Source organism: Orycteropus afer, unplaced genomic scaffold, assembly GCF_000298275.1.
Source record: "Orycteropus afer afer isolate SDZICR_OR568_19922 unplaced genomic scaffold, OryAfe1.0 scaffold00224, whole genome shotgun sequence".
NCBI lineage: Eukaryota > Metazoa > Chordata > Mammalia > Tubulidentata > Orycteropodidae > Orycteropus > Orycteropus afer.
The window spans coordinates 2,957,792-2,971,676 of record NW_006921811.1 but is presented as its reverse complement, the minus strand read 5'-3'; the positions used below and the strand labels follow the sequence as shown (position 1 = coordinate 2,971,676).

Below are 13,885 nucleotides of genomic sequence, written 5' to 3'. Positions count from 1 at the left end.
CTGCCCCGCTCTTCCTGTTCTGTGCATCTAAAGCACTGAGCACGGCCTAAGGCACTTGCAACACATCTGACAACCTTCTTGTCCTTTGTCTCCAACCTTTGTGTGACCTGCTTAATAGATCATTAATCCCTTGAGCCATCATCACAGCACCTAGGGTGTAATAGGTGCTCAAAAAGGGTTTTGTTTTTTGTTTTTAATTTTGGGAGGGGTGAGTTTTCATAGTACTTCTTTCACCCCTAAGATGGAGCACTTACCATACAGCTGGCCTTTATATGTAATTCCTCAATTAATACTTTTCCTAAAAAACATTGGCTACCGAAATTAGAAAGGCACCTAGTATCCAAATTTGCCAAATGAAGGGCAAACAAGCCCATGAAAAGATGTTCATCATCATCAGTGTTTTGGGAAATGCAAACCAAAATTACCACGAGCTATCAGCCACAAGAATGGCTAAAATTATCACCAAGTGTTGGCAAGGAAGGGGAGCAACTGGAACACTCACACACTTCTCGTGGGAATGTAAAATGGTACAGCCACTGTGGAAAACAGTATGGAGGCATGGTAATTACTATAAAGTTAAGCATACGATACACACGCTTACCACACAAATCAGCACTCCCATTCCTAAGTATTTAACCGAGAAAAATGAGAAATAAAAGTGCATGTGCATGAAGGTTCATAGCTTTATTCATAATAGCCCCAAACTGGAGACAATTCACATGTCCACCAACAGGGCGGTGGAGAGCCAAGCTGTGTGTGGTACAGCCATTCAGTGGGGTGCTCCACAGTAAAAGGAGCCCTCCACGAATGCATTTGACAACATGAATGGATTTCAGTCATCAGGCCAAGTGAAAAGGCCCGGCACAAAGGTTACATGCTGTGGCAGTTAAGTTTGTGAGTCCACTCGGCCTGGCCAGGTTAAGTGGCTGCACAGCATGTAGTATTATTCCCCATGATGAGACTGGTAGTCAACTGCATTCACGGTGGAATCTACTGTGAACAGCTGAGTAGCTGCCTTTGCATCCAGAATGGAGAAACTGGGGAACGGTCCCTAGCTCACGGTAAACTTGAACCCTAAATGTCATTGTTCAGCAGCCTGCCACACTCTGCTGATCTTGGGACTTTCAATGGACTTGAATTATTGGCCTGCTGTATGGTTTGGTAACATTGGGACTGTGCCTTTCACTTGTTGACCTTGGGTTTGTCAGTTGTCGCAGCTAGCAGCTGCCTGAGTGAAGAGAGCCTCCAGCTTCAGGGGGCTGGGAGCAGCCGGCAGAGTTCAGATCAAGTGCCCTAGAGCCTGGCACTCTGAACTTGGACTTCTAGCCTCCATATGTGTAAGAGAATAAACTCCTGTGTGTTCAAGCCATTCCATTCGTGGTATATTCCTGTCAGAGTGGCACTAGGTAACCAGAACACACGTTCTAGGAAAGGCCAACCCAACGTGACAGAAAGCCGCTCAGCACCTGCTATGGGCTGGAGGAGGAGCTCCGCGCACTCTGGGATGATGTGACTGACACCACAGCTGTGGGGGTGACGACGGGATGGTACACATTATCACAGGCAAATTACACTTCAATAAAACCAATCTTAGAAGGAAAAAAAGGTACCTGGGATCTAGAAAACGTTTGCCTAACCCAACCCCCTCCTTCCCAGATTCATTCTTCAGGTTCTAACATTCTAACATTGACCAGTCCCCTCACAAGGACTGCTAACAACAGCTGCGCCCCTAGGCCAACACCACCAGATGCCTCAATGTGGTGCCGCCATAACCAAAAGGCTGCAAGCTCTGTGGGAGAGGCCTGACGGTCTGCTTCCATGAAGGTAACAGCCAAACCACGCCTGTGGGGTGGTTCTACTCTGTAACACACGGGGTCACTATGAGCAGGAATCAACTCGATGGCACCCGAAAACAGCAGCAAAGCTAAGGGGCCTTACACTCACGTGGCGGGGGGACCACCTGGAGAGGAAGATTAACTTGTCTCCACTCACCCTCCCACTGCCTACAGCCTTTAGAAGGGCAGCCGCCCTGGCCCGGGACAGGGCTGCATGAGAAGGTGGGAAGGGCACCCCAGGGCTGGCAGATGCCTAGGGTGGGGGTGGGGGACGTTCTGCCCTAACAGGCGCTCCCTAAAAGGCTAGCCACTGTAGGTTGTGTGAAAGCCCTCAAAGGTCGTCCCCGGCAGGCTCAGTACCAGAATCCAAGGATGAATCACACAGGCTAGCGTTTTAAATACAACTGGGTCAGGGTGGGGCTGAGACACTCCACAGCCAGTGCAACGACTTAGAGCTGAGGCAGCTGGCCATGCCTCCCCACACTACTCATCCCGGAGGGGGCAGGGTACTACGGCCAGAAGCCACACCTCCCTCCTGGTCCCAGCGAGTCACACTGCAGGAGAGCCTCCCTGCAGATTAGCTGGCCCAGATGGGACCGCTGGCAACCCCACCCGGGTGCCAGACTCAGCCCTCCCTACCGCCGTCTCTAGTCTCCCCAGGAAGTGGCAACCCTCTCCAGCAGCTAACTATTGTCCCTGTCCCCTCTCCCTCCTTCCCTGTCGTGGGCTGGATGTTTGAAGGTTCGGGACCCAGAACCAGGACCTTGGGGAAGTGCTCTGGAGTGAGAACAGAGACAGGGAGGGGAGAAAGGTGAACTCAGGGGCCCGATGAAGCAGTGACAGCCCTGAGACCCTCATCGCCCAGCGCTTCCTACCCAACGCCCCCCTCCCTTGCCCACAGAAGTTCAGGAGAGACCCCTGTGCTTGCAAGAGGGAGGAAGGCCCAGCCCGCCAATACCACTTCCCATCCCCGATGGGACCCCGGCTTGCGGCCAGCTTGGTCCTGCCCTGTCTTCCTTCTTAAACAGTTCTCTGATCGGCCGCTTTCCATCCCTGGACACTGGTTCCATCCAGGTCTTCACTGTCCCTCCCAGAAAAACATGACACCAGCGTTTTAACTCATCTCTCCAGTCTATCAGTCCAGCACGGTTGTCTAACTCCACTCAGTGACCTCCCTCCCCTGCCTGAAATTCTTCCCTGCCGCCCCCGGCGGGGGGCTTCAGCCACACTCACTAGGCCCTCCCAGACCTCCCTGAGATGGCAGGAGCCGTGCCCAGGGCCAGACTGCTCTCTGCCTAACCTCTCACCGGCTGGCTCACTTCACCTCAGCCCACAGGTCCATCAGGGGATGTAACAGGGACCACCCGGTCACCCTCCCTCCCCTCAGACTGCTTCCTCACCACTGTCACCTCCTCCACCTGACGTGAACTCCTGGTGCCAGGGCCTGGCCTGAGGTGGGCCCAGGGTGCCATGACATCAGGTGAGTGTGTGGCAGCTAGAGCTGGGGTGAGCCTGTGGGATGGAGCCCCAGAACTCTGCAGCCTCCGTTTGGCTTAAGGTCAGGGGGCCTCAGGACAGCAGGACAGGACCAAAATGTAATGAAATGACCCAGGACCACCCAGGCCACAGCCAGCCTATCTCATACCTATGGACCTGCCAACTTCAGAAGCAACGGCCCTGAGAGCCTGGGCCTCCACCACAGCCTGGCTCATGGTCGGGCATGCCAACCTCACTAGCAGCCTGGGACTCACAGCTGGCCTCCCACCTCTGTACCGAGCCATCCTTCCCGGGAGCACCTGACTTTTCTCTCCCGGGAATCCTGTCACCCAGGAAACTAAACCACCCTCCTCCAACCCTACAAGTCTGTCCCACCTGTGCTGAAACTCACTACCATACTAACCACATGCAAACAAGCTCACAGAACGGGCAGCTACCTAGACATGCGCTGGGAGTCCACAGTGGTGCAAACACGAGGCTGCTAAGCACAGGTTGCAGGATGGAGTCCACTCAGAGGCACCTCAGAAGGCCTGGAGACCTACTGCTGAAGACTCAGCCACTGAAAACCCTAGAGAGTGTGGTTCTACTGTGACACACGGGGCTGCCTGAGTCAGAGATGACTCCAAGGCAACTGCTTTCTTTTTTCCAGCTGGAAGCTGCCAAAGCTTCTCCGTTACGTCTTTTCATTCTGGTTTTGGGTGGGAAGTGGGGGCCAGGTTACACATCACTTCACAACAGGCTAAGTGATGCCCTGGGTCACCGGGCTTGGACCCCTTGAATCCAGAACCCAGGTCTTCAGGCTCTAAACCCTGGTCCCCACAATACCCGCCGTGGCATCCCACATACTGCCATCACAGGGAGGGCTGCTCATTCACAACACGCCCCCTGTGTGTGCACAGGCTCTCTCCACTCCTCCATCCCCGTCAGCCAGCTCCCGGCCACAGTGAATCACAGGCCTCCTCAGGAGGCCGGGGGGTCCCACCAACTGCAGATCGTGCCACCAGCCTGACCAGCCCTGCAGAAGGAGCCCCTGTGCGTTCTGCTTCTCGAGAGCCCAAGTCTGAGGAGACCAAGTCAGCCTGACCCGGGAGGAGCCAAGCAACATCGTGATAAACAGAGAAAGATGGATGCTGTCAAGCTTTTCCTCAGATCCACAATTAACACCCATGGAAACAGCAGTCAAGAAGTCAGAGGTCGTACTGCACTGGGCAAACCTGCTGCACAAGACCTCTTTACAGTGTCAGAGAGCAAAGACGTCACCTTGAGGACTAAGGTGCCTCTGACCCGAGCCATGGTATTCTCAATCACCTCATATGCTTGAGAAAGCTGGACAGTGAATAAGGAGAATGAAGACGAGTTGGTGCCTCGAATTACGGCGCTGGTGAAGAGTACTGAACATACCACGGACTGCCCAAAGAATGAGCAAATCTGTCTTTGAAGAAACAGACAGAATGCTCCTTAGAGGACAGGACTGTGAGACTGTCGCACACACTCTGGCCACGTGATCAGGAGGGCCCAGTCCCTGGAGGAGGACAGCAGGCTTGGAAAGGCGCAGGGTCGGTGACAAAGATGAAAACCCCCAATGAGGTGGACCGGCTCAGAGCTGCAACCATGGGCTCACACCCGGCAACAGTTGTGAGGACGGTGCAGGACCAGGCAAGGTCTCCTCCTGCCGTAGGTGGTGTCGCTGGAAGTAGAAGTGACTCAAAGGTGCCTAATGACGGCTCTCTCAGCCACTGCTGAGCTGGACCGGCACATCCAACGCAACTGCGGGGCCCTTCTTCAGTGGCAACTACAGCCAAACGCCAATTCCTGCGAAGCAGCCCGGCTCCCGAGCAGCAGTGGCGACCTCTGCCCTCCCAGGCTGGAGTGTACACCAGGCAAACGTGAACCCAGGGGCTGAGTCCCTAAACACCACACACCATCCTCAGAGGACAGAGGAGCGTGCAGCGCGGTCACTCCTGCTTTCAAAGAATTCCGCAGCTTGTGCTGTGTAGGCCTCGGGGAACCAACAGCAAACCAACCTCCCAATGCACATGGTAAGCTGGTCAAACAGGAACCGCCCGGGGTGATTCCTGCAGTCAAACCGCCAATGCTAGGTGCACTGGCTGACCTGGCAAGTGAGCACAGCCCTGCTCAACAACCTTCAATGGCTCCCTTTCACCCAGAGGAAGTCCAGACTCAGCCCAAGCCGTCAGCCTGTGTTCCAGCCCTAAGCCAAGTCACTGCCTGACATGCTTTCCTCTAGCTGCTTCCAGTACAAGCCTCCATCTGGAACGGTCCCTCTCTCCTCTTCCCCAAATGACCTCCGCTAATTATCTTCTGTTATTGTTGTTATGTGCCGTTGAGTCGGACACGACTCATAGCAACCCCTCCTTGGGTTTCTGAGGCAGTATCACTATGGAAGCAGATTGCCTCATCTGCCTCCTGAAGAGTGGCTGGTGGGTTTGAACCGCCAACCTTCTGGTTAGCAGTCAAGTGCCATAGGCACTACGCTATCTTCTAGGACCAGGTAAAAGCCACCTCCCCCCAGGAGCCTCCCCTGATATTCCAAGCTATAAGTGACCTCCCTCCACCCCCCACAGCCAGACTCCTCCTCACCACTCACTCCTTCCTACCTTGTGAGAGACATCATTTCTGTAACCCTACTTCCTGTATGAGACTGGATAAACATGGAGGGCAAGGCCCAAGTCTGACTCACCACTGCGGACTCTGAACTCCAAAGTACCAAGATCACTGGGCGTGGCTGGGCCCCGGGAGGCATGTAATAAGCAAGCCCCATCATCAACTATTTGCTGGTAGACAGGCCTGGGCGGCATCTTCCATGGGATTCTCCTCAAGCCTCCCAACCCCCCTGCAGAAGGTAACCGTGTAACCCCATTTCACAGAAGAAACCAAGGCAGAGAGTAGCCTGCCTGCAGCACCCGGCTGGTGAGGGGTGGTTACTCAGGTAACAGTCCCGGCACCTCTCTGGCTTTATTCTCTTACCTACAGTGGATGCCAGTGTTAACTGGATTCTTTATCTCAGGGGACAACACGGTGACAGTTCCAGAACTGTGTGGAGCCAGGTCACTCATCTGGTAGCCCACCCACCCTGAGGACTTCCTCTTCCTGCTCCCCAGCCCCACCCTGCCACACTCTTCCTGATGAACAAGCCACACTTAGAAGTCAGGCGCCTGAGGACGCACAGTGCAGCCTTGGGCATGCCACGGGCACCTCCTTTGCTGTCCCTCTTTCCCCAGACCCACCCAGTGCCCGCACAGGGCAGTACTGACAGTCATGAGGGGAGGTGCTGGGGACCGTGGCCAGCATGGTGTCCCAGCACCTCCCAAGCTTGAAGTCCTTAACTGTGACAAGTGGTGGGGAAGAGGAAAGCCTCACACACTTGACACTAAGGCTGTGCCCCAGTCCAGGCCACCCTCTAAGGACAACTGTGAATGGACTCAGAGAAACTTCCCACTGATCTAAAATAACCGCATCCACCCATATTACAGATGTGGAAAGTGAGAACGAGGCGGGCACGCCAGCGCTCAGCACCAAATGCCACTGGGTGGCCATGAGCTCCAGTTCCACAGATGGGCTGGGGACACACCATACGCCAACCAGTCAGGTCCCGGAAGAAGATCCTAAAATCAGGGTGGGTCAGGGGCTAGGGCTGGGGTGTTTGTGCCTTGTCTGTGGAGGAGGGGCTGGCCTGGTTCTGGGTGCAGAACTAAGACCTGTGGGTAGAAGCGACAAGCCAGCTGACAAGAGCTCAGGATCGGAAGGTCTGTGCGATGCTGGAAGGGGTGTTATCACTACAGGCGGCACACTACCCCCACCGTCACCGACAGAGTCCACCCGAGACAGGAGGAGAGAAGCCAAGAAAAAAGCCGGCGTCCAGCTGAGGGAAGAAGGCCCCGCAGAAGAGGGAGGGCAGGGACAGGGCGGGGAAGAGACGAGCACCTCTAACCACGCCAACGCAGGGCCGCAAATCGCCCCCTTCCCACAAAGCCAGCCTCTACATCCCTCCCCCAGACCAGCACGGGAGCCTGTCACAGTGCTCAGAGGACACAGGTCACACTTCCCCACCCTCCCTGCACAGAATCGGCCCAGCTCTGCAGTGTGACTCTCTGCCCCATTCTTCCTCCTGACTCACAAGTCCTTGCTCCAGATGCCTCTCCTGCGGCCCAGGGGTTCTTCCGTTCCCCATACACTCACGCCGTTCTTTGAAAGGGCCTGACCCGGGGTGTTCTGATATTCTTTACCAGGGCTTCTCAACACGGCACTACTGACACTCTGAGCAGATACTTCTTTGCTGGAATGCGTGACTCAAAGATGTTTAGCAGCAACTATGGGGCAGTTCTACTGTCACATGGGGTCGCTGTGAGTTGGAACTGACTTGACAGCCCATAACCACCACCACACGGCTTCTATCCACTAGATGCCTGTAGCACTCTCAACCCGGCTGTGACAACTAAACACGTGTCCAAACACTGCCACTATGTCCCATGGGGAGCACCATCATCCCTCCCCAAGAGCGCTGGACCGCGGACCCGGCACGCCAAGGCGGGGCTTAGTAACTGAGCACGGACACACTTAGAACCAGGCATTGCCGGGCCAGCTGACGACCACTTGCTGTGCGACGTGATAACCTCAGACACAGAACAAACTGCAGATCTCCTCGTGTCACCTGTCCATGGTCCCAGTGGCCCGGCAAAGGGTGCCCGACTCACTGGCTACCAACACAGCCTAGCCTCTGGTTTGGTCCCACCCAGGCCCTGCTGCAGTCTGGAAGCTGTTCCAGGGCCCAGCACACTGAAGGGTCACTGGCCTGAATCACCGAGTTGCATCCATACCGCAGGCCAAGCCCCACCTGGCTCTGTGACCTTGACAGGGAGGACATTACCTCTGGGCTTCGGTTTCCTCATTTCTGAAAGGAAATCAGAGCCCAGGACCGCCATCACTCAATGACGCATGGGTTTCACGCACACCACCACCGGGTCATCTTCTGTCCTCGTTTTAATCAAACACACCACTTTGTCTGCTGCCCAATGGCTCCTGTCATCCACACCTGAGACTGTGAGCTCCATGTGGGTAGGGCCAAGGACTGTTGTGGATGCCCTGGGAGATTCAGTACGACCTTCTCCAGCCACCTGTCCCCATGAGTGCCCTATTGTACCATCTCCACGGTGAGTATGCAGTCCTACTGCATGTGTGGTCACGATGGAAACGCACAGAACTCCCACTGTGAGCTCGGCAGCCCCAAGCTGCTCTACACCCGTCAATGAGACAAGGCCACCGCAAGGCCACACGGCTAGAGCGCTTGCCTCCCTCAAGCTGACCTTTCCATGTTCTTGTTGTCAGCCCTGAATCACGACAACCCGTGCACAACAGAAAACAGTGCCCTGTCCTAAACCTTCCCCACGGTCAGCGGCAGATAGGACAGCTGTGGTCCATGGGGCTTTCACTGCTTCATTTTTAGAAGGAGATCACCAGGCTTCTCTTCCTAGTCTGTCTCAGTCTGGTAGCTCCACTGGAACCCGTTCAGCATCCCGGCAACGCAGATGCCTCCAGTGACGGACGGGAGGTGGCTGCCACGAGGTGCACCAGCCAGGAATCCAACCCGGTCTTCCACACACAAGATGAGAATTCTACCACTCAACTGTCTCGGTCCCCCTAACCTAACATAAACCAAACCTACTGCCATTCAGTTGTCTCTGACTCATAATAACGCCCACTGGGTTACCAAGGTGGTAAATCTTTATGGAAGTAGATTGCCCAGTCTTCCGAGGAATGGCTGGTGGGTTTGAACCACCAACCTTCTGGTTAGCAGTCAAATGCCTTAGGCACGACACCACCCAAGCTTCTTAACCTCCCATAGTTCTTTCAAACATGTTTGAGTTCTGGCATCTAGGAACTGAGTACTTTTTCAAAGCAGGGCCCACACTTGCCCACGCAGTAAATCAGCTGGCTGCTTTTGGCAGCATGCAGGGCCTTGTTTGCAAAGATGTTTTCCCAGGGCTGTGATCCTGGGTTGTTTCGAATCATAAAAAGGTTCCTTCTCCAGCCACTCCCCGGAAGGAAGGTTGGGCAATCTACTTTCGTAGTGATACCGCCAAGGAAGGTGATACCCAAGGAGGGGTCGCTATGAGTCGGGTCTGATTCGACAGCACGTTAACAAAACAACATCACAGCCACTGGGCAGGCAGAGGTGACAAGAACCTCCAGATAGCCGCAGATCTGTGCTCACAGACAACCCTGCTGGAAAGAGCCACTCTTGAGGCACCAGCTCCGTCTACTGCAAATCTTCTGGCCAGCATGTGCACACTGATTACCGCTGTTTCTCGAGCTCTCCCCCTGCAGAGTAAGTTTCCAGACGGCCACCATCACCTTGTGCTTTTAGCTCCCCGGAGAATTTCCTCTCCAGGGTGTGGCAATAAGATATGATGGTAAAAAAAAAAAAAAAGTGTTTCTACCAGCTGAAGGAGTGCCACTGGGCTGGGCTGGCAAGACAACTTTTAAGTCAACAAAAGAATGACAGAAGTAGGCTCCCAGTGGCAAGGGTACCGTGACATCTGTTTAGTGGGCAAAAAGGTGGCCTCTACCATTTGAAGGGCCAGCGATCTAAACCGGGCCCAGCCTTTCCATACTCCCACGGAGTTAAAAGCTTCCACAGCTGCCTCTTATCTCCACGATGTAACCAGCTTTCAAGACTTTCAATCAACAAATTGCTAGTTGAGCCCCTACTCCGTGTCAGTCGCTCTTCTAGGTGTGAGGACAAAGTACTGAATGAAATGGGAGGGGTCTGCTTTCACAGCGCTATACTGCCTCGGAAACCCAAGGAGGGGTTGCTACGAGTCAGGTCCGACTCAACAGCACAAAACAGGCTAGCAAGGGAGATGGAAATATACATACATACACATGTAGCTTGCCATGGCCAGTTGCTAGCTTGTGTGTATTTCTTGTTAGCACCTAGAGGCAGAGAAGGTCAGGCAAGTGGGGGATGCTACTTTAGGAACAGCCCCTCTAACAAGGTGACATCCGAACAGAAACCTAAAGGAAGAGGACAGGAAGCAAAGCCTGTGGCTGTATGTGGAGCCACTAATCAGGCAAAGCAAGAGCCACGCCCGAGCGCTCAGCCATGCTGAAGGAAAAGGAGGGAGCTGGCTGGAGCGCGGGTAGTGCTAAGCAGTGGCAGCCGTCAGGTGTGTCCTCAGAGACTGGAAGCCTCTGGAAGTTTCACAGCAAAGGAGCAACTCGCTATGGTGCATCTGAGGGGCCCAATGGTTCCTGCCAAGAACTTGCCTTTCCATCCAGATAGACTGACTCAGAATCTCTGTTTTCACAAAATCCCCAGGTGATTCTACAGTGTATATAAGCATCACTGGGGAGCTTGTGAAAAACAGAGACCGACTGCGTACATCTGGGTGGAGAGGCAGATTCTCAGCAGAGCCTCAAACCGGGACGAACTGGCTGGAAGCCCTGCTCTGACCACCACTCCTGCTGCTACAGGGGTGAAAGGGTAGAAGCCTCTGGGGTCTTTCTACAATGCAGGCGGGACAGGCTGGGGCTGTAAGCAAAGGAAAGAGGGATTCTGAAGGCACTGTGAAAATCAAGTCAGTAAGACATGCTAAAGAACTGAACACGGTGCGGAAGAGAAGGGGCAGAGCCAAGTAGGATTCCAAGATTTGAGGGCTGGACAGCAGGCAGCAGGCAGAATGGTGCTGTCCTTCTAGGGGAGGCCCACAGGAAACAGAGCGTTTGGAAGCACGTTCAGTTTGAGACACTAATTCAACATCTATTAGGGATTCCATGATCTAATCCCAACCTCCCTTTCCTATCTTGTCTGTCAAGCCTGTATCCCAACTAAACCATCTGTCATCCTACATCCTAAGCGTTCACGAGAACTCTTACTCCCAGGAATACTTTCCAAATAAAAATGGTGCCCATCATGACTTTATTACCACTTGTCCATCAACGAACCTGAGGGCAGCCTCAGTGTCTGATCCCTGCCTGGCACAGGGAGGAGGCCAGTTGCAACAGGCCCTGCTGCCCTGGCCTTGCAGAGACAGAGACGGGAAGGAAAGAGGACAGACCCTCAGAACATGCCCAACCCTGGGGAGAAAATAACTCGGACTGCGAGTGCAATGGTTTCCTGAGTCAGGGACCCTTCCTGCACAGGGTCCCTCCTGCGGCCGTGAAGAGCTTCCGCGCTGGAAACAGCTCCAGCTGTCCACCTCTCCCCTCACTCAGCCTCAGGCACCTCTTCAGAGTAATGGGCCCATGCTGGGGATGCCGCCGTCAACAACGCCTGACACGCAGGTACTTCGAGCCAGGCCTCTTCCCTACTCCCTTCCCGCCTATCTGGAACCACAGGGCACTGTGACTTGCTTTATTGTAAAGTCCCACGCATGCACCTTACTAGAAGCAGAGCCAAGTATTCGCCTGCCGTGTGTCACTGAAAGCACCGAGTGCGTTTTGTCAGATACGTGAGAACCTGTCACTGCTGGGGACCATCGAGTCGAAAGCAACAGTGCACAACTGTCCCATAGTTTCCTAGCCTGAAATCTGTCCAGGTGCAGGTCAGCAGGTCCTTTCAGCTCCAGGGTCCAAATCGACCTTTCAATTAGCAGCTGAGCACTTCAACCATTGTACCACCAAGGCTCCTCATTGTGAGAACCTCCTTAGGAATGTCTCAACATTTTTGCTTTCTCAAAGCCTCAGGGCCTGACTCCAGAGACTCCCAGGATCATTACGATGGTGGTGCCTTCTCCCAGTTCCCAGAGAGGTTGGGTGAGCTTTCTAGGAAACCGTGTGACTGGCGGAGGAGTTGTTAGCACCTGTGAAGCACATTCACACCCACCCACCCCTGCAATCCCCGGCAGGGCAGCATCGCAGCCAAACAGAGCTCCAGCTTCCAGCAGAAGAGCAAGTGTGAGAAAGGTGGCTTTAGGAGCAAGATGGGGGCTGAGGGCACTCCATTTACAAGGCAAGGACACCGAGGCTCATGAAGCCTGTCCTTCATCCCTCCAACCACATACTGATCATTACTATCCCAACCCACAGAGTATTCACAAGTGATGTCAATTTCAGCTGGCACCCCCTTGTGAGCGTGGCTGAATCTAAATCACCCAAATATGTACTGTTCACAAGGCTCACCAGACACTAAGCACCCACTGGGAAACACCCTCAGTGGCCAGGCCGCACCTCCAGGGTCCAGGAGTGGCAACCCCAATGGCCAGGGAAGGGCCAAGCAACACTGCAGTGGGCACTCCTGGAGGACACTACGAAGCAAAGTCAGCCGTTATCAGGAACAAAATGATCGGGCCAGGAGCGCCCAAGGAGCTGGCTTTCAGCAGCATCTTCAGCTGGGTACAGGATAACCGCAGCAAGTGATTCACGGAACAAATTGGTTCCTGTTTTTGCACTGGGGCCCAGAAAGGTAGGGGACAGACTGGGCTGGAGGCCGGAGGCCTGGGTGTTCATCCCAGCTGCGTCATGCAGGGAGACCTCGGGTATCAATAAGGATTATGCACGACTATTGACCCAGTGTCCAGCGAGTGCCAGGCACTGGGGGCATCATCTCACAGCAGCCAGGGAAGGTGGGGCTGGTATCATCTTAGAGATGACGAAACTGAAGTTCAGGGAGGACCAAGTCGCCAACCAGCCCCCAGTCAAGCAGCAAACCGGTGGGACTCATCTGAAGCGTCAAATCCGGAGCCCAAGTAAGTCTCCCACGAAGAAAAAGGAGGGAGGACGGGGTGAGCTGAAACCAGCTTCCAGGGCTCCGGATGCGGTCTCCAGGCGGAGGGGGCGTGGCACCCGCACCCTGCTCAGCCACTGGGCTGGACACGGGGAGTGGATAGGGCAGGAAATTGAGATTGTGACCCGCAGCGCCCAGAAACCGAACCCAGCGCCGGGGGTGGGGGGTTTACTCACGTCGATGTTTCTGAGGATGACGCACTTTCCGTTGGTGTAAAGAAAATTGTTGCCCTTAGGGTCGCCGCCGATGATTTTGGAAACACCCCTCTCCACCTGGGGGAGGCTGGCGAACACTTTCTCTGCGGAGACACAAATGCAACGGGCACGTGAGGGGCGGCCCCTGCCGGGCTGGGAGGGGACGCGGACGGGGGCCCTCGACTGGGCTCAGCCGGTCACCTGTTGCCTCCACCAGGAGGGGCGGCCGCCACTGTTAAGAAGCGCAGAGAACGGCGCGACTTCCTGGTCCATGTTCCCGGCCAGGCCCTCCGGGTACCCGAGCTCCGCCGGGCCCGGCCCGCGGCGCCCAACTTTGGGAAGACCCCCAAGCCCGGGGTCTCCGCCGGACACCCCCGAGGGCAGGAGGGCGCGCCGCTGGCCTCAGAGCCCCCACCCCCTACCGGGGACCCCGCCGGGCCACCCGCGTCCCCCGCCACCGCCAATGGCCACGGGGCCCCGGGCAGCGTGGGGCGGTCGGCTGGGGGCCCGAGCCCCCACTTACTGATCTCGTAAGGCATCCTCGCCCACTTGTTACCGCCGCACTCGCCGAGAGCCCCGGGCGGGTCAGCAGGGCCGCGTTGCGACTCAGACTC

The 13,885-nt window shown here is 55.3% G+C and overlaps 1 protein-coding gene across 1 annotated transcript in view; it reads right to left on the bottom strand.

Annotated features, from left to right (window-relative positions):
* Positions 1-13,822, bottom strand: part of WDR1 (WD repeat domain 1) — a 57,360-nt gene extending 43,538 nt beyond the window's left edge. Inside the window, exons 1-2 of the mRNA XM_007948776.2 lie at positions 13,795-13,822; positions 13,254-13,375 (exon numbers count right to left, since the gene is read on the bottom strand). Of these exons, the coding sequence (XP_007946967.1) occupies positions 13,254-13,375; positions 13,795-13,810 (138 nt within the window). The 5' untranslated portion in view covers positions 13,811-13,822. The remainder of the gene's footprint in view (positions 1-13,253; positions 13,376-13,794) is intronic.
* Between the last annotated feature and the right edge of the window lie 63 nt (positions 13,823-13,885).